The 26,681-nt window shown below is 40.7% G+C and overlaps 1 protein-coding gene across 2 annotated transcripts in view; it reads left to right on the forward strand.

Moving 5' to 3' along the window:
• dnah9 (dynein, axonemal, heavy chain 9) overlaps positions 1-26,681 on the forward strand; it is a 223,534-nt gene that overhangs the window by 155,323 nt on the left and 41,530 nt on the right. For both annotated transcript variants that reach the window (XM_085171014.1, XM_085171015.1), the window contains 9 exons: positions 1,042-1,230; positions 4,309-4,544; positions 4,637-4,759; positions 6,774-6,978; positions 14,056-14,220; positions 15,362-15,502; positions 17,711-17,881; positions 18,060-18,182; positions 23,069-23,262. In XM_085171014.1, coding sequence (XP_085027140.1) covers positions 1,042-1,230; positions 4,309-4,544; positions 4,637-4,759; positions 6,774-6,978; positions 14,056-14,220; positions 15,362-15,502; positions 17,711-17,881; positions 18,060-18,182; positions 23,069-23,262 — 1,547 coding nt within the window. The remainder of the gene's footprint in view (positions 1-1,041; positions 1,231-4,308; positions 4,545-4,636; positions 4,760-6,773; positions 6,979-14,055; positions 14,221-15,361; positions 15,503-17,710; positions 17,882-18,059; positions 18,183-23,068; positions 23,263-26,681) is intronic.

Consider the following 26,681-nt stretch of genomic DNA (forward strand, 5'->3'; position numbering starts at 1 on the left):
GCTAAAGTGATTAATAGTAGTTCAAATATGAGAGCTGAGTCATTATAAGTGGTGACAATAACTTGATATTTTGGAGAAGGTCAACCAGACTTTTTATGAATAAATTTAACTTTGTAACTCAGTAATTATTATTTTCTTTGTTCCTAAAGTGCTAACTGGAACTTTATTCCATTTTTTGGAAAAACTGCTAGGACAAATGTTAATTAACCCAGTGTGAAAGTGTGTTTATACACACACACACACACACATTAATATATATATATATATATAATGTGTGTGTGTGTATATAGATATCTATAGATATATAGATATCTATCCACTTCTATATCTATAGATATAGATATAGATATATTTGCCCCATGTTAGTGTGGTTGTCTCTGCCTTTAGGTCCACAATACATTTACATACACACATATATATCTATTCACATATACACATAAATCCTGTAATCATCTTTTGGTTTGTAAATCTCCTGCTTACAGCAGCAAAATGCAAAGATGAATGTTGACAATGCTAGTATGATAATCTAAATTATTCAGAGAAAGCTTCTAAAAGACCTGACAGAAGCAACAAACAGAGGTTGAGGTTGTGCTTATTGCCTAGTCAATCCAAAATGTCAGTGCAAATGCAGTCAACTTGCTGAAGTACACGGTATTTCTGTGATGTGCTCTGAGATGTTGCAGTCTGTGTTAGTGCGTGCGCCCTCTGAAGTTTAGAGGACATAAGATATTGAGGGGAACTTTATTGATCCCTGGAGGGACACTGGGTCATTGCTAAAAAGTAAAAAGTAGTGGTGTAGGTGCACAAGCAGAGAGTGTTTAAACCTAAAAATGATTTAAAAAAAACAACTCAAAGGTATTAAGGCATTGTTGTGGAGATTTCCTTAAATTATGGTTTGGCACCTTGGCAGCAGCAGCCATCATTTGATTTTGATTTTTTTTCCACAATGGCTTTGGGGAAGATGATGGAATGACGTGTATTTCATTGGGAAAACTGAAAAAAAAAACCTTTAAAAGTGGTCTGCTGCTATTTTCTGTTTAGGTGGGTGGTCTAGCATCAGAGAATGTTCGCTGGGCAGAGGCTGTAGAGAACTTCAAGAAGCAGGAAAGGACTCTGTGTGGAGATGTTCTCCTCATCACCACCTTCATCTCCTACCTAGGATATTTTACCAAGCGCTACAGGGTCCAGCTTATGGACGGCACCTGGAGGCCGTATCTCAATCAGCTGAAGGTGGGTTCATTATGTGTTATTTCAGCTTGAATTAGCCAAACTGCAAGAATTGTGACTCTCACAGAAGTCTTTGAAAGCCTTTATTTGTAAATCTGACTGAAAAGCAACACAGAAATGAATCTGCAACCTGCCCTGTTGGTCTTTCTCTATCTCTGCATGTAATTATTGTTTGCTAGTGATGTCAGGACTTTAGGAATTTTGCCCACAGCTAAATGTAAGTGGAAAAAACAGAAATCTGTTCAGAAAACCTTATATATATATTATAAAATGGTTCAAATTTAAATGATTAATAATATAACTTGAGTAAATATAAGTAGCTTTTGTAAAAAAAAAAAAAAAAGACTTAATGGATATTAATGCTTACTCAGCAGTTACAACGGGTTTGTATTATGCAAAACATTTAGAATACTTTATGAATTAATTAGGTCATGTATCGTGGCTGATAGGACACATTAACAACTGCAGTTATAAAATGTTATGTAGTGTTGTTTATCTATTTACTATTGCTTGCAAATTGTAATGGTACTGGTAAATGTTCCATTACTGGGCCACTGGCTGATTTGAGTTCACCTGTGAAGCAAACTGGCTGAAATGAACCCTCACTAACAAGCAGTGTTTTGTTACAATTTTCCCGTTAAAATGTCAGTAAAAGTCCTGCGTTGAGCTTCCTGTTTGGATTGTTAAAATGCGAAGGAAAGCAGCCCACCTCTCTTGCAGTGTGGTTGAGGCTATATTCAAAGATTTAGTTTCAAAGTATTTTGCAGATTTATATAATTAATGTAAATCTGCTAATATGATCTATAATTATAGATCAAAACAGCACTATTAAAATTAATTAGGTTGGCTTTATTTGGAGGACAGTAAAATTTTACTCCTGAAACTTTAACTAAAGTTTCATTAGCGATCAATCGTTTTATTCATAATGGTTGTTAAAGAGATTTTCCCTGTTTGGACATTTGTTTGCCTGGAGGCCCAACTGAGAAAACGTTATGTTGTACATTGCTGTTCTAATTCCCACAGCACTAAACACTGCTGTTTAGTCAAACTCTATGGCATCTCAGAGATAAATACAAGGTGTCCTCTGACACTGGTGTCATGAATCACCCATCACGATGACAGATGGGTCTCACAACCAGGCAGGACCATCACATTTTGACACAACAGGCACCCTTAAGCATCCTTTTTTAAAGTGAAGGATTAAAAGACATATTTTAATCCAGAACACGATCATTTCGCAAGCCTAACTACGTAGTTTTGGTGGTTAAATCAAAACGCAAATGGAAATAAATGGCAATAGAGAAAAAAAAACTAAACTGGAATGTCACTCTGCTGTCACTGTGATGTCACTGTGTCTCAACTGTAGTAAGAATCAGAAAATCAGGGAAAAACGGGCTAGGAAGGTAGAGACATTCATTCATAACTAGCAATATAATGCCTGTTTTCTGTGCTTGAAAATACCACGGCCGAATGTTCAGAGAAGTCCTGAGGCACAAATACAAACCAGTGGTAGCACAGATAACAAGTTTCATTGCTTTTTATCACTACCACCGTCAGCTTCTCTGACTGAGACTTGTCTGTTATGTTCACTGTTCACTGATGGTTTAGCTCTTCTATTAATATTATTAAACATTAATTTTCTTGTTTTATTGTCCCACAAGGGGAATTTGGTTGTAACAGCAGCCAGAAAGACACATATACAAACAAACAGTACACAGGACACAGAACAAAAACATACACAATGTTTCTTACATATTTACATTAAGGACAATGGTTACTATAAACAGAGTACTTTACAGTTATTAAATTAAATTAAAATAACTACAGATAAGAGGCAAAGCAGGTTGTAGTGCGAATCGGTTAATTAACTTATTGCAGTTACAGCATTGATGTAAACATCTATGTTTGTTGGGAGCAGTTCAGATTGTACAGTCTGACAGCTGCAGGGAGGAAGGACCTGCAGAAACGCTCCTTCATGCATCGAGGATGCAGCAGTCTGTCACTGAAGCAGCTCTGCAGTTCAGCAACATTTACATGCATGGGGTGGGAGACTCTGTCCATCAGAGATGTTATTTTGGCCAGAGTCCTTCTGTCTCCCACCACCTGCACTGGGTCCAGGGTGCATCCCAGAACAGAGCTGGCCTTCCTGATGGGTTTGTCCAACCTCTTCCTCCCAGCTGCAGATAAACTGCTGCTCCAACATACAACACTGTAAAAAATGACAGATGCCACCACAGAGTCATAGAAGGTCTTTAAAAGCGCTCCCTGTATACCAAAATGACCTCAGCCGCCTCAACAGGTAGAGTCTGCTCTGACCCTTCCTGTAAAGAGCATCAGTGTTGTGGCTCCAGTTTATTATTCAGGTGAACACCCAGGTACCTATAAGAGTCCACTATCTCAATGTCCACTCCCTGGATGTTCACCGGTGTCAGTGTGGTGGGTCTGCGTCTCCGGAAGTCAACCACCAACTCCTTGGTTTTCCCGGCGTTGATCAGCAGGTGGTTCTGCTGACACCAGTCCACAAAGTCCAGAGTCCACTGTCTGTACTCTGAGTCGTCCTCACCTGTGATGAGGCCGACTATGGCAGAGTCGTCAGAGAACTTCTGTAGGTGGCAGCGTGGGGAGTTGATGGAGAAGTCTGCAGTGTAGAGGGTGAAGAGGAACGGTGCCAGCACAGTTCCCTGGGGGGCCCCCGTACTGCAGACCAGCGTATCAGAGACACAGCCCTGTGACCTCACATACTGTGGACGTTCTGTGAGGAAGTCCAGTATCCACGTTGCGCTATTAACCAAAGTTTAATGCAAATCACTTACAATAATGATCCAGAGAAAGGATTACCAATTTGGGCATTCATTTGCAGATGTAAATAGTCCCTAACAAATGTAATCCTGCTCTACATGGAAACCACAATGTTTTTTATTCTAACAGCAGTTGCCAGTCGACTTTTGATGAACATAGATTTAAATACTAAAGGGAAAAGTTTATCTGCTCCTTTTTAACAACGCGACCTGTCAGTCATCATGAAGAAGAATTGAAAGAGTTCATTGGGAAAAACTAATTAAAATGCAAATCACGTGTAAGGTTCCTATCCCAGTGATGCATGACCTGGACCCTTTGACACTGCTGACTGACGACGCTGACATTGCTACGTGGCAGAATGAGGGGCTACCTGCTGACAGGATGTCCACGGAGAATGCTACCATTCTTACTTCTTGCCAACGCTGGCCCCTTATGGTGGACCCCCAGCTGCAGGGCATCAAGTGGATCAAAAATAAACATGGTGAAGACCTGCAAGTCATCCGCATCGGACAGCGAGGGTAAGAGCCTCATAGAAAACTGCAGTACTGAGGTTTTTTGGGCATTTAATAACCAGAATTTTGATAGATTCATTGTTATTTGTGCCTTAAAGGTACCTAGATGCCATAGAGAGAGCGCTGGCAGCAGGTGACGTGGTTCTGATAGAGAACTTGGAAGAAATGCTAGATCCTGTTCTTGGACCTCTGCTTGGCAGAGAAACCATCAAGAAGGGAAGGTAAGGCTCATGCTGAAAGGTGTCTTAATACTTGTAGCACTGAATGAAGCGTTGTAAGGCACTGCTTCAGACAATGATCGAATTCAGGAAACCTTCTACTCATCTGTAACACCGCAACACGCACTTTCTTTTCACTGCCTTTTTTAATGAGTGACACCACTCGACAAATTAAAAATAGAAACTATAAATGTAAATCTTTGAGAAACTAGTGTTAGTTAAAGCCTAGCAGAACTTTCCAAACGAACCATTTTGCTACGTCTGTGGTTTCCACACAGAAATATTTTAAATACATTTAACTTCATTACATTCAATACATGAGCTCTATCAGTGATTACACTATATAACATTTCTTTTTAATGAAGATGGACAGTGGCATTTATTAACTTGGTAATGTGTTAGCAATGAAAGGATATTGTTTGATGGAATTGATGGAAATGAAAACTATCAACTTACAGAGAGCTGAATTGAAGGACCTCCTGAAATCATGTAAAAATTATGCAGCAGGTCAAAATTTCATTGCAGCAACTTAAAGTGGTACTCAGCAGAAGAGCCCCACATGCTTGTGTGCATGCCCGACAACATCAGGGCATGCTTCTAATGAGTCAACGTGTGCTTTCCTGGGAAATCGCCACACAGATCTGGACTAGGGTTACACTGACCCCCCTGGAGAGTCTGAGGTGTAATCTGACAGTGTTGGATGGACCAAAATATAATATGCCACAGATGTTCTATTGGATTTAGGTCTGGCAAGTGTGGGGGCAAAGTCATTCCTTCATCTTCCAAGAACTCCCTGCCTCCTATCCTGCTAATGCCTCATAGAGTAACTACCTGTCTGCTGGAATCTCCTCCATGCTATTGAGACTGTGCTGGGAGACACAGCAAACCTTCTGGCAATGACACATATTTGGTTGGACTACCTGTGCAACCTCTACGGGTTCCAGACATTGCTCCATGCTATCAGTGGTGACAGTGACCCGAGCCATTTAGTGAAAAAACAGAAAGGACAAGGAGGAAAGAAGTGGCCTGTTTTGGGTGTTTTCTCATCATTGCTCCAGTTGTGCACCTGTTGTCTCATTAATATATATATATGTATATATATATATATATATATATCCTCCAGTCCATGTGTTGAAGTATCCTTGGGCAAGTAGCTGAGCCCTGAGTTGCTCCCGATACATCTGTCGATGTCTGAGTGTAAAAGTGAATGTTGGATAAAATTGATTGTTTAGATAAATCCCTCTGGATGTGTATGTGATTGGGTGAAGGAGAGCTTTAGTAGAAAATGCATTGAATGCTCAAAATTAACAGAAAGGTGCTACATAAGTGCAAGTCCATTTACCATTAGGAAGTAGGAAAAGCAACTTACCTAGAAATAAGAAGTGTTTTACAGTGTATTGAAGGAACTTTAGGATTTAAACAGCTGTTCATGATTTTAGTTAGTTATATAAAAAAAGCTTATGATAGAGTGTGTGTGGTGTTCATCCTTGTGCCTAAATAAGCCAGTGAAAAGAGTGAGTGAACCACATGACAAAATAACAAAATAAAAGCCTGTTCTGGTGACACCCTGATGTAAGTAATGGTCTCAGCATAGCCACACCTATAAATATTGTCTGGTTCAGTCACTGTTAAATACACATAGAGGGTTACAGGACATATAGTACTGACAACTCAGGCTTACTAGAGCGTCATATGTGTCCCTTTCTGCAGTTTAAATGTGCAGCATTTTCAGGAAATGACTGTAATACATTTGAGAGTATTTTTTTAAAACTATATCTGTCATGAAGAAAAATCAGTTGGTTTGGCATTGTCAAAACTATCATGCTTGCAGAAAAGTTGTATGACATTTTGACAGGTTCTCATTAAAAACAAGTGTCCCAGTTTGAAGATATTTGTTTGTATTAAACATATGAAAGACAGATGTTTAGATGTTTGCCATTAATGACATTGTCCACTATTATATGTGCTGTTTCAGAATCTCACTGATCAAACGTTTCTGTTCCTGATTTACAAACAGGTACATAAAGATTGGAGACAAGGAGTGCGAGTACAATCCCAGTTTCCGTCTCATTTTACACACCAAGCTCGCCAGCCCTCATTACCAGCCAGAGCTGCAGGCCCAGTGCACCTTAATAAATTTCACAGTGACCAGAGACGGCCTGGAGGACCAGCTGCTGACTGCCGTGGTCAGCATGGAGAGACCTGATCTGGAACAGCTGAAGGTGAGAAAGTCAGTGTAGGCAAGGAGCAACCCTGCCTGATACGACTATTTGACAACAAAGGGGAGTTTTGACAGATTCGTTTTCATCCAATATGTTACAGGAATGTAAAAGTGAACCTGAGCAGACATGAAAGGAGCATCTGTCACACTGCTCGGATGTTATCAGAGAACAAACAAGCATTCCACGGTGGACTCTTTGAGTTTCTCTCTTAACATCTTTTCTGAGCAGGTGTAATTAAAAGTCACAGTCAGAGGAGTCAGGGGCCTCCTAGAGCTGCACATAACACTCTTGCTCGTCATTATCCATCCTTAATGGTTCTCGTCAGCAAGAAAAGATCGTCTGTCTTTAAACATCACAAGGTCCGGGCTCTTTGATTCCAAAACAATCAGCTAGCATCTTTGATTAATGGCTGGTGGATGTGGGATAATTATGAGGCTTAGGATGGCGCACTTATGGAGACTGGGGACCTGCACGGCTGTGAACGTGCACATCGGCACCTGTGTTTTCACGTGGCATGTGTGAGCATGATGTCGTCTAAATAATAATAATGGATTGGATTTACAGTATATAGCGCTTTTCAAGGCACCCAAAGCGCTTTACAGTGCCACTATTCATTCACTCTCACATTCACACACTGGTGGAGCTACGGTTGTAGCTACAGCTGCCCTGGGGCAGACTGACAGAAGCGAGGCTGCCATATCGCGCCATCGGCCCCTCTGGCCAACACTAGTAGGCGGTAGGGTGAAGTGTCTTGCCCAAGGACACAACGCACAGGACCAGAGAGCCCAGGGAGCGAACCGGCGACCTTCCGGTTACAGATACGCTTCCCAACCCCCTGAGCCACGGTCGCCTACAAATCAGCGGTCCCCAACCCCCGGGCCTTGGACCGGTACTGGTCCGTGAGTCGTTTGGTACTGGTCCGCGAGAGTTGAGGCTCAGGTGTGAAATGTATAGTTTTCAGGGTTTTTATCTGTTTTCAGCGTTATTTTGTTATCGTTTTTATCATTTACTCGGTTTTCCTGGGTCTTTTCACGTGTGTTATGAATAAATTTTCTTTTTTTCGGTACCGGTACTAGTTTTATTTTGTTGTATTTATCCGCGACACCTTAAAGGCCGGTCCGTGAAAATATTGTCGGGCATAAACCGGTCCGTGGCGCAAAAAAGGTTGGGGACCGCTGGTCTAAATGAAACATTTTTAAATGTACACCAAATGGTGGTTTTAAATTCAAAGTGTATTAACGTCCATCCTCAGGTGTGGTGATGTTCACAGTTTCCTAGCAGTGTTCCAATAGTGTTTTCTTAGGGGAGTTGTTGAAATTAATGTGACACACAAACATTTGCCCAGAGCTAATTCCCAATTACAGGACATTTGCATATTGCTCCGAGAGCACAAATAACATTGAAACGGTTCATTGTAAATGCAGAAATCAATCGGAGTTGTATCATCGCACTGTTTCTCATGCTCTGTCAGTACCTTCCTGTGACAGAGGGGTTCTCTCTGTCTGTGCAGGCTGTCTCGTAAGCACGCTGCACATTCACTCATTTTTTAATCTTCACCGCGATCATGCAGCTACCATTATCCTTCTCTGATACGAGGGTCGCACATCAAAGCAGCAGTGTGTGTCGTTTGGACTGATTGCATTTCTGCAACATGTTAGCAAATAGTTGCCTACTGAGTTTCCTCAAATAGAAACCAGTAATCAGTTAAATACCTGGTCTCTGGTGTGTTTCTGATTGGACACAATGAAATACACGGATTAAGTGCTGATTTTGTTTTGTGACTGGGCATCTGCATTATTTTATATTTAGCAGTACTGTTGTGTTTTGTTATTTCCATCCCTTTCCATGTGTGCAGCCAAAAACCTGAAGGTGTGGAGAAAGGAGAAACCATAACAGCAAATATGACAATGATTAAACAGGGTGGCTGTAGCTCAGGAGTTAGTAGGAGGAGGTCAGCTAGGTTGGTGGTTTGATTCCCGGCTACGCCAGTCTGCCAAGAGCAGGATATTCTTGGGCAGATAGAAACACTTAAGTTGAAAAGCGTATAAAAAAAAGTGCTTGTGTGAATGAGGCAAGTTGTGTAAAGTGCTTTGAGTGTTCAGGTAGAGTAGTAAAGCACTATACAAGAATCGGTCCATTTACCATTAGGTCAGAATGAGAGGGGGGAGTGAAGGTGGGTTGCAAAGCAGGTTGCAGATGTGGGTTTGTTTTGAATTAACTATTACCAAACTTGATTCGACAATTACTTTAACAGAGATCTTTTCCACGAATAAAAAATATCATTTTTATTGTGGAAAAGATCAGTTGAGTTGAACTATGATTGCACCAAAACTGCAAAGTCATGTTCAGTGTTGGGAATGTTACTTTTAAAATGTAATCCATTACAGATTACAGAATACATGCCCCAAAATGTATTCTGTAACGTATTCCGTTACGTTACTCAATGAGAGTAACGTATTCTGAATACTTTGGATTACTTAATACATAGGTGTCAAACTCTGGCCCACGGGCCAAATTTGGCCCGCAGCCTAATTCCATTTGGCCTGCGAAGCCACACCAAATTACTATTAGAGCTGGCCTACTGGTATTATACAGCTAATATATATATTGTTTAGTTTTAAGCTTTGCTTGTTCCATGTTCAGTTTTTCAGCAAAACGTGTTTGAGTCCATAAGAAAAGATTTATTCTTATATCTGGAGGAATAAATATATTCCAATAAATATTAACGTTAGCCCGCGACTTTGTTCCAGTTTTGAATTTTGGCCCACTGTGTATTTGAGTTTGACACCCCTGACTTAATATATTATCATGCTGTTTACAACTACATGAATGTACTATTGCTGTGATTTATTACTGTTACTGAAGGTCCGCGGCTCCGAACCGTAGTAAAGGGACCTCTGGCTAATACGGTGGGTTCTGTGTCGGCTGGTAGCTGAAAACTAGCTTTACTTTGTTGTCTGGGTCAACTTTGCTAGCGAGAGACAGAGAGAGGCGTTGAAAGGCTGCTCCAACGGAACTTATTGTTTTTGGAGGAAAACACGAACACGGTGTACAGTCGAGTCTTAATAGCTTACTTACAACTGGGCTCGTCAGGCACTTTTCTTGGCTGCAGTGGTTATTATTATATTTACATGCTTCCAGCTCCGTTTTTGCTCGATGACAACTCGTACTTTTCCTTTTTCTCCCACCTCGCTCACAGACACATAACGTGTATGGCAGTCCATTCTCCCTGCGGCACGGACTACACTGCCTATGATGCTACATTCTGCATTCTGCCTATTAGTTTAGCACAACAACAACAACAACAGGCGCTCTCTCACCCAGGAAACACGCAGAGAGAGAGCGTCACCCTGTAACCATGGCAACCGTAACGCTGCCACCTGGAACAACAGAACGTAGCTGTCAAACAAAACCCAAACAGTCCTGACGCCACAATATGAAACAGGGAAGTACCGCCGTGTAATCCATTTATTTCAACAAAGTAACTGTATTCTAAATACCACCTTTTTAAACGGTAACTGTAACGGAATACAGTTACTCATATTTTGTATTTTAAATACGTAACGGCGGTACATGTATTCCGTTACTCCCCAACACTGGTCATGTTCCATGTAACCAGGAAAGGGAGCTGACCCACACTTCAAGCCAACCCTTTGTAATACATGTAGTTACTCAATCTGTTTGCTGTATATAGGAAAAATCATGTAAATTGCTGACACATCAAAGAGATATGGCTGTATCCCAAAATGGTCAGATGTAAAGTCTGCTTTGACTCCGACAGTGGCAGATAGTGAGCATCACATTGAGCCTATCACACTTTTCTCTGCTCCTAATGAAACGGTGCAGACTGTCACCTTTTATGCAAACATTGATCCCAAAGACATTATAGAACAGTAATGATTATATGTGACCTCACGCTTTCCTTTTCTTTCTTTGATTTTCACCTTTTGTTTGAGTAAAACAGTATTTTCATTGCTGGAAACATTGCTTTGATGCAAGGTCAAACAAAAATAAATGCTTTCATGAGCTCAAGTTACCATCTTAAATCATTTGATGATAGACAATATCAGAAAAAGCACTTGAAGCACTGCCCAGCAAAACAGCTAATCCTAAATCAAAAAAATCCTATTCGCTTTTGAAGCACTGACATGTGCTAATTTACCATTGTGTTGCAGTCACCCTGGGTACTGTTCCTTTGACGTGCTGCCGTTTATCATCAAACTTTGAGAATTATGTAATCCTGTCTTGATGCTCCCCGTAAGGAGCTTTAAGCTTTTTTAAGCGTTTTACTTTGGTAGCCTCATTTATGTTCACACATCTCCAAAATCAAGGGAGATGCAGATAGACGACGCTGTAAGGTGTATTTCCCTTTTTAATGTAAATGGCTGCCTTTGTTCTGTAGAGCTATTCTATTTCAGGCAGCGAGGATTAGAAAGCTGCTGTTCCACTCTGTTGATCAGCAGCTGCAGCTGTCCGGCTCAGTACTCAGTACTGTGAGCAATTTACTGCAAGTTGCTGGGAGCTCAGTAGACAACTTTTGAGAAGTAATGAGCAGCTCTTAGCTCCAATATCCATAGTATGGGCTGATGTTTATATTTAACCCCAAATTCACTTGATCAAAGCTGCAGTGCATATCAGCTGCTTGAAACTGATTGGCCGATAGCGTTACTGTACCACAGTAATTAGACGACACATTGACACACTTTCACTGTTCCTTAAATGCAGCTCTTGTTAGTTGAGGAGTGAAGGGGAAATAAGAAATTCCTTCTTGAGTACAAGTGTAGCTGACGGCAGTGACTCAGAGAGATCAGAACGGGAGATACTGTTGGAGCTCTGTTAATGGGTGAGGCAGATTTACTCGAACACAATCCTATTTGCATTTTGATGGTTTCTTGAGGTGCCTTTGTTTGTGTTGGGTCTCCGTGGGCAGCTCTTTAGTCCAACCTGTGGGCTTTCATCCAAAGTCAAATCAGCATTTTTAATAAATGAAAATGGGAAAAGAGAAGTTAAAAAAGCCAAAACGCCAGAGTTATTTTAAGCCTTGTGCCCCCTCAGCAAAATCCAATCGAGAAGAAATAAAGTTTGATTTAATGAAGCTTGTTTAATTAGCATTTCACTGAGATTGGAGGATGACAAAAAAAAAACAAGATCTAGAGCTCACTTATCATTTTAATTAACGCTGAAAGTTGAAGGTGGGTGGTGGTTGGGGTGAGGGTGGGGGTGAGCTGTCGCTGGCTGTGTTCACTCCCGAACGCCCTCCTATCAAAACGTGGCCGACAGAATGAAGTGCCGAATGGCTCTTTGTTGTCAGTAAACAACCCGGAGTGATAACAATCATCAGATTGATGAGGGAGTGCAAATTGGCTGTACCTGTTTATATTCTTCGAACGACTCTGTGCCATTATACCTTTAATGAGGTTAGCGTTGCTACTGAGCCGTAAGATGACTGCTGGGTGAAAGCGCTCTCATTTAAGCAAAGCCAAAGATGGAGCTAAGGAGCTTAAAATGTCAAGTTGCCTTTTCGGAGAGTGCACAGGGGGAAGAGTCTACAACCTTTTACCACAATAACTACGTCGTCTGGTCCTCCCTAAGCACATGCAAGTGTGTTTGTGTGCACATGTGTGCATGCTTGCGTCTTCGCTGCAGCGCAGGCCTTTCGGTATTAATGAGAGCTAAAATGCTCCACTTCCTAAATTACCTAAACAGGGCTGCTCGCTGGCTCTCGCTAATCATTTGCCTAAAAAAAATGATAGATGTAATATCTCATTTTAATCCCAATTAGAGTGTTCTGCTGACTGGTTAATTGTTTGTTTTTCCAAAGCAAGGGTAATTACAAGTACAATGTGCCAGAGGAAAGCTAATCGTTAAAAACTGACTCATTACTGGATCCAGTTGGGAATGTTTTAGCTTGGATAGCTTTTCCCCGCAAGAGCAGAGAGTGCAGGCAAGTAGAAGGTCACAGTTGAGTCACTCAGGCAAATATCTCCAGTTAAATGTCTACCACTCAAACCAGGCTTTTTTCTTTTCTTTTCCACCCCCACACATGTCAGGTTTTGCCTTAAAATGCCACGATTCATTCTCTGTGTGCAACTTTTCTGCTACAGAGTTGGTAATAACATACAATTTAAAGCATCTGGGATTCAACAAAACAGAGGCTCAATTAGTTCTAACAATGGTGTGAAATACCTCTCATCACAGCAGTAGGAAATACTGTCATAAAGAGAACAATTAAGCATCGTGATCTCTTAAACTATCTGCTCCCCTGGCGCGATCGAAGCCAAGTGCGTCTTTTGTCATGTGTGAGTTTTGCCAGAGGGAGGAGGAACAGCTCCACCCCCACCCCATCAGCATCTTCTGTGATTACACGTGGGCAGAAACAGCACTGCCAGAAACGTATTACCAGCCGCCTGTCAGGGATCACGCCACTCAAAAAACCCCTGTGCTATTACCCGTCCCCGACAACGCTCCAAGTAGGCAAATCTCACAACAGCCCACCCTCCCGTAATTACAACAATTCAAAGGTCGCGGAGGCTTCTATTAAGGGAAACTTCAATAAAGCAAAGTCATTAACGGGAGGAAACAAGGAGCTGCAACAGAATATAATGAAGGACAGGGCAGGATGAAGCTCTGTCTACTTTGTTCTCCTGTCAAACACCAGGCTTTGAAAAAAAGTGAAAGTTTCTCTCAGGTAATTTTTTTAAGCCAAAACCAAAAAAGAAAAGAAAAAGCTGCTAAATTGAAAGCTTTGTTAGAAGACGGACTGCTCTAATGCATTTGGGGAGGTAATAACCCCATTATTGCACTGCATGATGCCTGCATTGGTACATAATTGTAAACACGGCATCTCGTGAAAGCTAATTCAGAAAAGATGTGTGTGTAATTCCCCATCAAAGCGCCCTCCCATCTTATTCAAATCGACTTCCTCATCACACCGAGGGTTAGGTGAAGAGTTTGATGTCGGCAACCAAACAGAAGCTGGTTAATCCATCCCAGAAAACCCCCTTCATGTGTCCGGACAACTGATGCAGCCTGTATTGATTAGTTCTGTCTTTGAGGTTCTTTTTCTCCTGTTTAAAGTTTGACCTGACGAAGCAACAGAACGACTTTAAGATTACTCTGAAGACGCTGGAGGACAACCTGCTATCCCGTTTGTCTTCAGCTTCAGGAAATTTCCTCAGTGACACGGAGCTGGTGGAAAACTTGGAGACAACCAAACGCACAGCTGCTGAGATCGAAGAAAAGGTTTTTGTCTTTTATTTGCTTTAATCTTTTCTCACACATCACAGCCTTCAAGTGACAGCGTTACTACTGACTACAAGCTCTCATTAGAGCACTTACCATTGACGCCATCTGAAGTCTTTTCCTACTGCCTGGCAGCTCCATCTTCAACATCCCTTGTCCACTATCCCTCCTCTGCTCATCTCAGCATTGACTGTCTAACTGTTCAACCTAAACTGTTCCTCTCATGTACTCATTTCTAATCTTGTTCATCCTGCTTGCTCCTAATAAAACTCCTAATATCTTCAGCTCTGCCACGTCGGCCTCCTGTCAGTGCCGCTGTCTCCATGCATGATAGCAGTTCTCACTACCATCTGTAAAACTTCTCTTTCGCTCTTGCTCCTTCCTTCTGTTGCAAATCCCACCTGAAACTTGTGTACTCTCTTCTTCACATCTCTCGTGCACTCTCTGTACTTGACCCATGTAGTCTGTCTTGCTTCTGTTTGATTTTCATTCAAACAGAAGCATACCTCCACCTCTCCAGGTTCCATTTCAACTATGAACACCTTAGTCCACATAGCATGTTGCCTGATTGCATCTGCCAACCTGTCTCTGCACACTTTTGCATCGGTGCAGTTTTTTCTAATGTTATCCTAAATGCAGTGTCCTTTTTAGACTGTACTTCTTCCATAATACCCGTTTGCAGGTGCAACTGTCACCTAAAGTGTTGCCATACTCTCAGCTCTGCTTCCCTTGCTTTGTTTCTTTATTTCTTGTGGTCAGATTACAAGCTCACATCAGCTCAGCGTATGATGTCTGCCAAAGATGAATAAGTTTAGAGCACTTCTTAAAAGCTCTGTTTTTTAATCTTAGAGCGTGCCTTCTGTCTATGAGGAGATGAGCGCTTCTTTGCAGATTTTCATCCTTAACATAATTGCACAGGTGTTTGCTGGTTATTACAACAAAAAAAAAGCATGATTGTCATGATCCACAGAACGTGAGGACATTTTGAAGCGTGAAATTGCGATAGGACTGCTCTTCACTGGAGTATGTTTTATTGGATTGTGCACAAGTTCATCATTAACTGATTGATGGACCTTGAGTACATCCACGTCTGTGTTGTGATGTATATGAGTGTGATTCCGTTTGCACTACTTTACTGCAGGTAAAAGAAGCCAAAGTGACGGAGACCAAAATCAATGAGGCTCGAGAGCACTTCCGACCAGCAGCAGCACGGGCTTCCTTATTGTACTTCACAATGAACGACCTCAATAAAATCCACCCCATGTATCAGTTCTCTCTAAAGGTAGCCTGTCTATTGACCCACCATGTTACCGACCCTTGTCATGGGCCCCCAGTGAGACCCTTCTTTACACTCACTTCTCTGTTATTTCCCTCCTCCTTCCATTTGCTCAATGTGTTTTATGCTCTTTGCCCTGCTTTTATTGTGTTTGTGGCTCCCTAATGTGGTTATGTAGAGCATAATGTCTTTCATATTGTCAGCCAGGCAGTGCTGAGAGAAGGCAGCCTGAGATATTGTTTGCAATCTCTTCCGACTCCGCAGGTAGTTGCCTCGGCCCGTCTTATTTCCCAACATAATAAAATGAAAACACATTCAGTGTTTATGTACCTTTGACCTTGTGAATGAAATGAAATACATTATAATACGTGTTCTGTATACAAACTCAGAGCTAAGTGTGACTCTGCTAAATGAACAGAAATGACAGCACATTTCCTACAGTGAAAGAGGAGAATTATTGTATTTCTGTGGTAATAAGTCATTTTACAGTCGCTGCAAAAAGTGCAAACAAACTGTTTCTCCAGTACTTCAAACTCTGCATGGTTCAGTATGTTGAAGGATCACAGTATGACGTGATATTGGAATCAGAAGTCAGATCCAGTGCAGCAACAATTATTAGAAAGTTAGAAAAGCTCCCTGAACCAATGAATAGTGCTATAGGCTCAGGTTGCTGTGCGATCACAATGCACTGAGAACCTTTCACTCCTTATGTGTTTATATATGTTTATGTGCTATTTCTGCATGTTATTAACTGTCTACTCTCACTTTGCTTTGTCCTTGTCTCTCTATGATTTTTTTGCCTGTTTGGTATTTATCTGGTTGTTGGGTTTTGCTAGCTAATACTTTAGGGTCTTTACCTTATAGCAAAAAGAGCTTTGAGCTGTAATGAAAAAATTGGAGCTCTGTAGCACAGATGACCTGATTTTGAAAACATATTACTAGAGCAGGGCGATATGACCAAAAATATTTATCACGATATACATTTGAAAATTTGCTATAACGATATAATTGACACTAGACAAAATACTTTACAACTCCACAACTTTATTAGTGCAAAAAACCCCATCAATGTATTTCCACTTAAACAAGCAGCTGTTTTTTTATGTGCATTAAAGTTATATAAAAATATAACAATGCAAATTCCTTGCTGACAGTTTAACCAAAAGGCATTTCCAGTGGAATTTGGCCGACATATCCTCAGCATAACCATGTATAATATCCACAAAACTTAAAAAGAGGTTATACACACACAATACGGTAATATTATGTTGAAGCACAGTACGTATCACTCTGCGAGGCGCCTGCCTAATATAGCCGTAATGCTCCGACAATCCTTCAAGCGGTGCGGCTTCGTAGCTTAGCAAAGTCGTACTAAAACATTTGACAGATTTTCGAGCGCCGTGTACGACATAAAATCGCTTCGAGGTCAAAAGGCACACGGGATTATAAGGGGCACTGTTGATTTTCAGAAAAATCAAAGGATTGATTTTAAGTGTGCCATGTTTAACGACGGCCCGCTAGCATGCTCTACCAAAAATAGTGCTTTGTTGTGTATCTGACGGTCGAAAGCTAAACCAGTTCCACACCACTGAAGCTGCAGCATTTTTACAAACCAATTCTGGTTCATCTGTTTCATTCAACGATCTGCTTTCGCTCTTCTCATTCTGCGTCGCCACCATGTGCGTATGTAAACAAAGGCACTGCGCATGTGCGTTTTACCCATATTCTATCGCGATATTTCATTTTCCTATCGTTGCCCAAAATTACACCAGTATTACCGTGAACGCTATGATATAGCCCAGCCCTACATACTACTTATTAATGAGGTCCATTGCAAAAGATTTTTATTTTGTTTATTTTTGTATTTAGAAATAATTTAAAATTGTCTATGTCCATTAAAGTTTTTCATTCAAGCTTACCACATTGATAAAATATTTATACATACATAAACGTTGTAATCAATTACAGCTGTCGGCTTTCCTTATAGAGCCAAAGTAGTATTGATCAGTTCATTCTTAGAACACTGCATCATATACTGATGATATCTAATTTATACTTAAAGATCAGTATGAACACAACCCAATTGCTGGGTTATCATTTGCTTTATTGGATTACCTTATGAGTTTGTATCTAACAGTACTGTTATTCTTGTGCTTTTAACACTTTGATGTCAGACACTGTTTCTGTATTGTACCTGCTCCTGTGCGTCCTCAGGCGTTTAGTGTGGTCTTCCAGAAAGCAGTTCTGAAGGCTGAGCCTGCAGAAGGTCTAAAGCAGCGGGTGTCCAACCTAATTGACAGCATCACCTCCTCAGTCTTCCAGTACACCACCAGAGGCCTATTTGAGTGTGACAAGCTCACATACATCGCTCAGCTCGCTTTCCAGGTAGGAAGGTGCATCCGGTTTCATCCTCTGCATGGTTTGTTTTTGAGCACACGTTTGCTGCTGAACAGGCTTCTCCGGAGACCGGCGGCCCTGTTTGGGTTTAATCAAGTAGAAAGGAGATGTGCTCTGTACCGAAAACGCATCATTGTAAAGTTATTCCTGTTTGTTTTGTGCCCAGATACTCCTGATGAATAAAGATATAAACCCTGTAGAGCTAGACTTCCTCCTGAGGTACCCTGTCCAACCAGGTGTAACATCACCAGTGGAGTTCCTATCTAACCACTCCTGGGGGGGGATCAAGGTATGAAAAGAGGCAGTGTGAAAGGGCTCGATCTTTTTTTTCACAGTCCCTGAGCAAACCAGAGATATGTGATGTTGTGTCTTAAAGTAACTGTCCCAACACACACACACACACACACACACACACACACACACACACAAAATGGATAAACTTCCCATGTCAAAGATTTCCTCCACCTCTGTGAGTTAACTGTCCCTCATTTTCAACCATTTTTTGAAATTAAAAACATGTTGAATACTAGTGTGTAACATGTATAGTTGGGGAAATAATTATTTGATCTAATGCTGAATTTGTATGTTTGCTCACTTACAAGCAAATCAACAATCTCTAATTTTTATGGTAGTTTTGTTTAAATGAAGACAGAAGGATCTCCACCATAAATCCAGGAAAAAAACACATTACACAAAAATTAGAAACTGACTACTCTATGACCCATCCAGAAGTCTGGTTCCCACAGATTGCCTGTGCGCCCATGTGGTTCACAGATTGCAATCAATCACAGATAAGCACACCTGTCCACAGAATCATTTTCTTCCATACCAACCTCTCCACCATCATGGTCAAGACCAAAGAGCTGTCGAAGGATGTCAAGGACAAGACTGTAGATCAGCAAGAAGCTTTGTGAGAGGCTGTTGGTGCAATTATTCAAAAATGAAAGAAATGCAGTATATAATAAGCATCAATCTTCCATGGAGTGTGGATGATCACAAGAAAGGTGGTGGATCAGCCCCAAACATGGGAGGAGCTTGTTAATGATCTGAAGGCAGTTGGGACCACAGTCGCTAAGAACACTATTGGTAACACACGCTATAAAGTATTGACATTTTGCAGTGTCCTCAAGGTCCCCTGGCTCAAGGCACATATACAGACCCGCCTGGGATCAAATAATTATTTCCCCCAGTATATACCATTATAACATTATGATTCATATAGAGACACACAGAGAGAGAAATATAGTTGTATATAGATACATATTTAATTTATCGGTGTGTTCTTATTCAGACTCGCATCAAAGGTCATTTTTTTCACTTACAAACACTTTTGTTCTGTTTCTCAGAAATAATTAAGCCCAGTCCCAGACTTTAACCTTTTTTCCCGTAGGTATCTTCATGGTTTTGTTGTGTTTTTTTTAGTCTGTGGCTAAGAAACGTGCTCACTTTGCATTATATGAAACTCTTGTAAAATTGGAGATCCTTGATGAAAACAAGTTTGTGTTTTTACTAGTAATCATTATCATTCTGTGTTTGTAGGGGAGCCCTGTAACTTTTGGTGGCCCAAAGATATTTAAAAGCAATTTTGATTTTCAGAACCTTTCGGTCTCTACTTGTTGAAACGCCTGGAGGATTCCTGGAATACGTGCTGATGGATTGCACCCTTAGTTGTGCAGCCTATACTCAGTCCTTTCTTGGACTCTTTAAATGCCGGTGTGACAACATCTGACCATATTTTTCCATCTATATTTTGTTTTCTTTGCTTTTTCCACTACGTTACTTACAAAATTTCATTCATAGTCTGTAATCACCCTAATATGTTTTCATTTTCCAGTATGATTTTTACTACTCGAAAAAGTGGTTGCAGCTCAACTTACACCTGGTTAATAATAACATCTACGAGAGATTTCAGTCTGGTTTTCGCTCATGTCACAGTACAGAAACTGCTTTACTTTAAAGTCACCAACGATCTTCTAATCGGAGCTGACTCTGGTCTTCTCACCATTCTCGTCCTTTTAGATCTGAGTTTAGCCTTCGACACCATCTCTCACTCTGTACTTCTAAGCAGACTTTCCTCTCTCGGCATCTCTGACACACCTCTCGCCTGGTTTCAATCACATCTCCTCCACCGTTCCCAGTTTATTCAACTAAGATCATTCCGCTCTCGTCTATTCCCCGTCACCTCTGGTGTACCTCAAGGCTCAGTTTTAGGCCCTCTTCTCTTCATAATATACATCCTCCCTCTAGGTACCATTTTCCGCAAATTTGATCTTCAGTTTCACTGTTTTGCTGATGACACCCAGTTATATCTCCCTCCCACCTTCCTCCCTTTCAGAATGTCTATCCGAGTTAAAATCCTGGTTTACCTCTAGTTTTCTAAAGCTCAATGAGGATAAAACTGAGATCCTCCTTATTGGCACCAAATCCAACCTTTTGAAGGCAAACCATTTCTCACTCACCATCGATAACCCCACAGTTTTACCTTCTCCTCAGGTTAAGAGCCTTGGTGTCATCCTAGACAGTTCCCTTTCCTATAAATCTCACATCAATAATCTCACCCGTTCTGCCTACTTCCATCTACGCAACATTAACAGATTGCTTCCTTCTCTTTCCACCCAGTCTACGTCCATTCTTGTCCACAGTCTTGTTACCTCCCGTATTGACTACTGCAATTCTCTTCTGCATGGTCTCCCCCAAAAATCCCTCCATAAGCTTCAACTGGTTCAGATCTCTGCTGCTCGCATTATCACCAGAACCCCTCCTACCAGCACATCACCCCTGTTCTTCAGGAACTTCACTGGCTCCCTGTGAAATTACGGATAATATTCAAACTTCCAACAGTAGAAACCTTCTTGGCTGTAGGTCTGTGAAGGGTCTCTGTCATCCAGGTCATCGTAGTCTAAGGAGCTTGGAAAGAAAAGCGTCTGGACTTCTTTAAGTTGGTTAAAGACGTTTCACCTCTCATCCGAGAAGCTTCTTCAGTTCTATTCAATTCAATTCAATTCAATTTTATTTATATAGCGCCAAATCACAACAAAAGTCGCCTCAAGGCGCTTCATAGATACAGAGGAAAACCCAACAATCATATGACCCCCTATGAGCAAGCACTTTGGCGACAGTGGGAAGGAAAAACTCCCTTTTAACAGGAAGAAACCTCCGGCAGAACCAGGCTCAGGGAGGGGCGGGGCCATCTGCTGCGACCGGTTGGGGTGAGAGAAGGAAGACAGGATAAAAGACATGCTGTGGAAGAGAGACAGAGGTTAATAACAGATATGAGTCAATGCAGAGAAGTTCTAAGGTCAAATGGTGGAGACTCCCAGATTTAAGCCCTATAGGAGTGTCCCCCCAAGAGAGACATGGACCCCCTAATGATCCTTTACCTAATCACACAAGCCAAGGTGTGAAAATGGGAGTAGGTCACAATGGGCCTTTTGATCTCTGGAAATCACATGATAGGGTTTTTAAATAAATATATTATTAATTTCTCTTAAAATAAATATTTTTTCCACTCCTTGGCTCACGTGATTAGGTAGAGGATCATTAGGCGGGTCCATGTCCCTTTTGGGGGGAAAGTCTGGGACTCTCCACCATTCGACCTTAGAACTGAAGAAGCTTCTCGGATGAGAGGTGAAACGTCTTCAAGCAACTTAAAGAAGCCCAGACGCTTTTCTTTCCAAGCTCCTTTGACCTTCTTGGCTGTAATGGTACAAAGCTGCACTGTGAAGTGTGAATTTGATGAATTCATCAAAATAAGCTGTTCTTTCAGAAAGCTAGAGCTCCGTCTTGAACTTCATAAAGATGTAATAACTTGTAGATCAGCCCTATTTTTAGAATCCCATCCTATATGTTGAAATCTCTAAAAGATAATAAAAAATAATTCACCTCTATTTCTTTCTAAATTTTGTTGTCCTCCACCTTGTCATCTGCGAGATTGAAGGCTAATATCTTCCGGTTCCTTTATCAGCTCCACACAGTGCGCAGTATGTACAGTGGATTTTCCCAACAAGTCTGCACTAAAGTGAATGCACATAATTGGAGTGTATATCTCTGTATCACCCAAAACTCCAGTCTGACAGCATGCAGTCTCCAGGCTCCCACTGTGCTCTGTCACCCGCTAGATTCTAACACTGAAGGGTGCTAGAAGAAAAACTCAGAGTCTCTCTCAGTGCAACGCAGTGCTGTGGACAGCAGAGGTTGCTTATCTTGTCAGATGAGTTTAACAGCAAAGTAAACCCTAACTGCAGCATGTCTTTTAGCCCCTCGTGCTCATGAATATTTCACTCTATATCGCCTTCAATATTAACTTAACCTTAAACCCCTCTGAGGATTAAGAGATGGCCTTTCTGTAACTGCTCTCAACCTGCTGTGGATGTTTAAGTCCCTGCTAATCAAATTCTGTCACTTGATTTTTCTTATCGTAGTTGGAAACATAATCAGTTGGAAAGATTTAAAGGAGGATAACGTCCTCTGATTGCTTGCCCCAGTTGATGATATTAGCAGAGCTGGAATCCCTCGGGACCCAGTGTTTCTCATTACACTGGGGCTGATCGGTCGCCAACCACCTGTAGTAATTAAACTGAGTCGCAGTGAAGGTAATGTGTGCCGAGCCGCTCCTTTTCACTCTGCTCTATGACTTCCCCTCATGGCTTGTGTCGAGGGGTTGGTTTCATAGAGTGACACGGGATGTTTTTGCCTTGACACCTTGTATTCTGTGTCGCTGCTGAGAGACGATTTCAGCATCCTGCTCATAGTTTGCACAGTGCGGGAGACAGCAGAGCTGCTTGAGGCTGCACTGCGTGACACTGCTGTTCTCTGCAGATGAGATGAGGTGTCTGTCATCTGGGGCATCACAATGAAGCCCTCACTGGTTCTGCAAGAGATGCATATTTAGTGCTCCCCTACCCCCTGTCCCGTTATGAAAGCTTTGTGTTTACTCAGCATTTCTGTTTGAATAAATATTATTTATAAGGACATGAGGAAAGATAAGCATTCTGTTTTTTATGACTCTCCATATTTTGCAAACAGACTCTTTTTTTTCTCTACCTTTGCATTGTGAAAAATATCTCTGATCAAGAACTTTAATGTGTATCACTGATCGCAGTGCAGCAGCTCTTTTAACAACACTATGCACTATGTTTCCCTCCACAAATCCTATTTCTTTTCCAAAACCTCCAGTCTCTTTGCTCCATGGATGAGTTCAGAAACCTGGACAGAGACATTGAAGGCTCAGCCAAACGCTGGAAGAAGTTTGTAGAGTCCGAGTGTCCGGAAAAAGAGAAATTCCCACAGGAATGGAAGAGCAAAAGCTCACTCCAGAGACTGTGCATTATGAGAGCCCTGAGGCCTGACCGCATGACGTACGCTGTCAGGTAAGAGGTGGTATCATTTCCCTTTGCTTTGTGATCTGTGAAAGCTCCTACTTGACCTGTTCTGGTTACTGAAAAGGTAAAAAAGTTGAACAACAGAACCTTTGGCTTCTATCCTGAGATGAAGGTTGACTGAGTCACACAGATTTTCAGGGACAATCATCAAACCTAAGTATTAAAAGGGAACGTCTGTGTGCACTTGTACCAAATCCAGACCCCAGTTACACTCTGAATGAACATACATTAGGTCTGAGATGCAATATTTTAGGTCTATTAAGATGCCTGTGTATGTGGGGTTTCTTAGATATTAGGCTTTGGAGATAATAATTAAACAGATTATGTGGTTTTTTGTTTGGTCTGAAGGGCACTAATGGCTCCGAAACAAACATTTCACAAGTTTGATTTCTAATAAACTGGGCACAAATCCCTCCAGTATGTGAGTGAAATTTAAACCAGAAGGCTTAAAGCGGGGAATTAAAGCTGACTCATCTAATGATTGTGATTTAAAGTGCATATTACGAGTCTTATGAAGATTGTGCTTGGTTTAATCCGTGTCCATAGTTCTTTAGCCAGAGGAGGCACTGAGTCATTTTGCTCAGTTCATTATGCAGATTCATACCTGTAGCCAATAACTATGTAGCTTGTTCATATTTTTTATAAGCAATGCGATTACATTAATTTTGAAATGAATAAGTGAACAGCTAGATCACTACTCATAATACATTATAATGCAGTTTATCACTCTTGGTAGTTTGTTAAGACTGGCAGTATAATAACCAGACACCACAATGCAATTTCACATCTCAGAGTTCATGAATTTGTTTTGAATGTGCTGCAGCTTTAGATGGTTAACACCCAGACTGATTACAAAATATGAATGTAGCTTCTAGATCAGAAAACTGAAGCCAGTATGTGTAAGTGCTAGAGGTGGGAATCACCATACATCCCACGATACGATATTATTGCAATTTTTTAAAATATTTTGCGATATTCAGATTCTGTACATAAAGGTAAACTTTATCAATATTCATTTTATCTAATATCAAAGTCTCACACTCAGTCTTTCTCTCATTTCAGTTTTACTGTTGACAAACTGAACGGTTTGTATTACAGTCTAGTCCAACTTAACTGAATCAACCATCTGGTACAATTATAGCTATTCTGAACTATGCAATTTATGAAAACTATGCAGCCCCTTCAGCAACTGAAGAATTTGAAAGTAAATTAAAACAACATATAATTTTACATTAAATAAAAAAAGTTTTAAACTTAATTAAAATAAAACATGTCTTAAATTAAAATAAGTAAACTGTCCAAAAAAAAGTTAAACACATTTGGACAGTGAAGGAATGTCAGGATTCTTGCTCAGAAAAAGGATCAACATGCTCTGAAGTCATGTTCCATTCCACAAAAACTTTTTTTGTAACAAAATATCGATTTCTGCTGTCCCTGTATCGATACATTATTAGCAAACAAAATATCACGATACTATCGATCGATCGAAATCGATTTTTTCCCCCACCCCTAGTAAGTGCATTCCACTTTGCTTGCTGTATGACCCCATTAAACTCTTTCCTTATCAGATTATGCACTTGGTTGGTAGTTTCATGTCATTCAAAAGACAAAATGATGGAAAATTTGTAAACTGTGCTCTTTATTAGTGTCAGAATTTAAGATAAAGCAGGGTGTGATCATTGGCTAATGTCTTGATATTGACAGATCATTGATTATTCAGCATGCTGTGTCACACAGTTTCATAGTTAGTTCTACCCTGCACTCACAATGTCTGGTTTTAAAAAATATGAGATGGATGACATCATGTTGGCTTTCCAAGGTGGAGACCAAAAGAGAGCTAAAACTAGAGCTGGGCGATATAAGATTTTTTTCATATCACGATATGTTTTTTTCATTTCAGGCGATAACGATATATATCACGATATAAGCCAAATAACTATATTTGTAAGATTTAAATGTGCCGTTGCTCACAAGTAAAATGTGAAATAATCAGCAGCTTGTTTTGATTTAAATATTTATTTCCCATAATAAGTTCCACAGGGTAGATGTACTTAAGAAACATGAGACTTTTTCAGCTAAATAAAGACAAATATTGCAAACTACACAAAAGGCAGCCGCTAAAGCGTTTAAGTTTCAAAATAGAACAAACAAAACAGACTAAATTGTCAATTCCACTTAGAAACAAAATATTAATTCTAAAAATAAATCTTAGTTTGTTTTACAGAAGAACAGACAAAATTGACTAACTTTTGTCAATATCAAATAAACTGAGAACTAAAAGGAAATTTTCAATCTCTCCTTGTTGTACAGCTTAGCTTTTCAAACAGTTTTAACAGTTACTTTAGTCTGACAAAAGCCGAATGACGAATTAGCTCTTTTAGTCAGAAAGCGATTTATTGTATTTCCAGACTTGCTTTCGGCACAATTTACAGTGCGCGCTAGTCTGTTTTTTGTCAGACTTGAAATAGCCGAAATACCTTCACACTACGGAACTTCTTTGGCTCTTCCGGTCAACAATCTCTCCGGCATTGGAACCATCATCTGTTTTCTCTTCGGTAACCTTCGGTCACGCTCTCGTTTCATTTTTCTCTAGTCGGCGCACTCATTTCCTCCATTACCCGGGCGGCATGGCGGCTGGCTGCTTCCCAAAGCAAATACACATGTGCAGCTTGGCACTTGTGCTGTACGTAACAAGTCACGTGACATGACGCTGCGGCTGTGATTGGTTCGGCTCTGCGCTAGTTAATTTGGATTGGCTGTTCTTCTTCTTTTTTTTTTTTTAAGAGGACAAGAGCGGTGATGCCTATCGCAATAGTTTAACTTTTCTATCGAGAAAAAGTTATTTCGCAATACATATCGTTATCGTTCTATCGCCCAGCTCTAGCTAAAAGTAGAGCAAATGGTGGAGTTTAGAACTTCAAAGGTCTCCACATCTGCCAGGAAATTCTTGGAGTTGTGGTCAAAGCGCAACAGCTGGACAATTTATTGGCACACTGCAGAACAAATACACAGTCTTCACATTTTGCTGCTTTCTGTGTTTTCATTTCTTCACTATCGGTTCTGCACATGTATGTTTGTATTTTGAGAAACCTTAAGTGGAGGCGGAACTAAGGTTATAGGACAAAATACAACATATGTACAAAATACATTTTGTTAAAAAGTGAATTCTTGATTTACTTAACACTATGATTTGGTTGAAACTGAAGCAAGAAAAGCACAATGCTTGAAAGACCAAAGCATTTAATCCGGAGAGGGTGAAAAGAGCTACTGACAGCTGAGTCGTGACTAGAGTTTATAGTTTTGAAGCAGCTGTCTGTCTAAGGCGCTGTAATACAGACAATTCCGGTTCTTCAAGTTCTTCAGCTTGTTGTCAAAGATAATAAAGTCTTAAAGAGAACTGAGTCACA

This window comes from Neolamprologus multifasciatus, chromosome 8 (assembly GCF_963576455.1).
Source record: "Neolamprologus multifasciatus chromosome 8, fNeoMul1.2, whole genome shotgun sequence".
NCBI lineage: Eukaryota > Metazoa > Chordata > Actinopteri > Cichliformes > Cichlidae > Neolamprologus > Neolamprologus multifasciatus.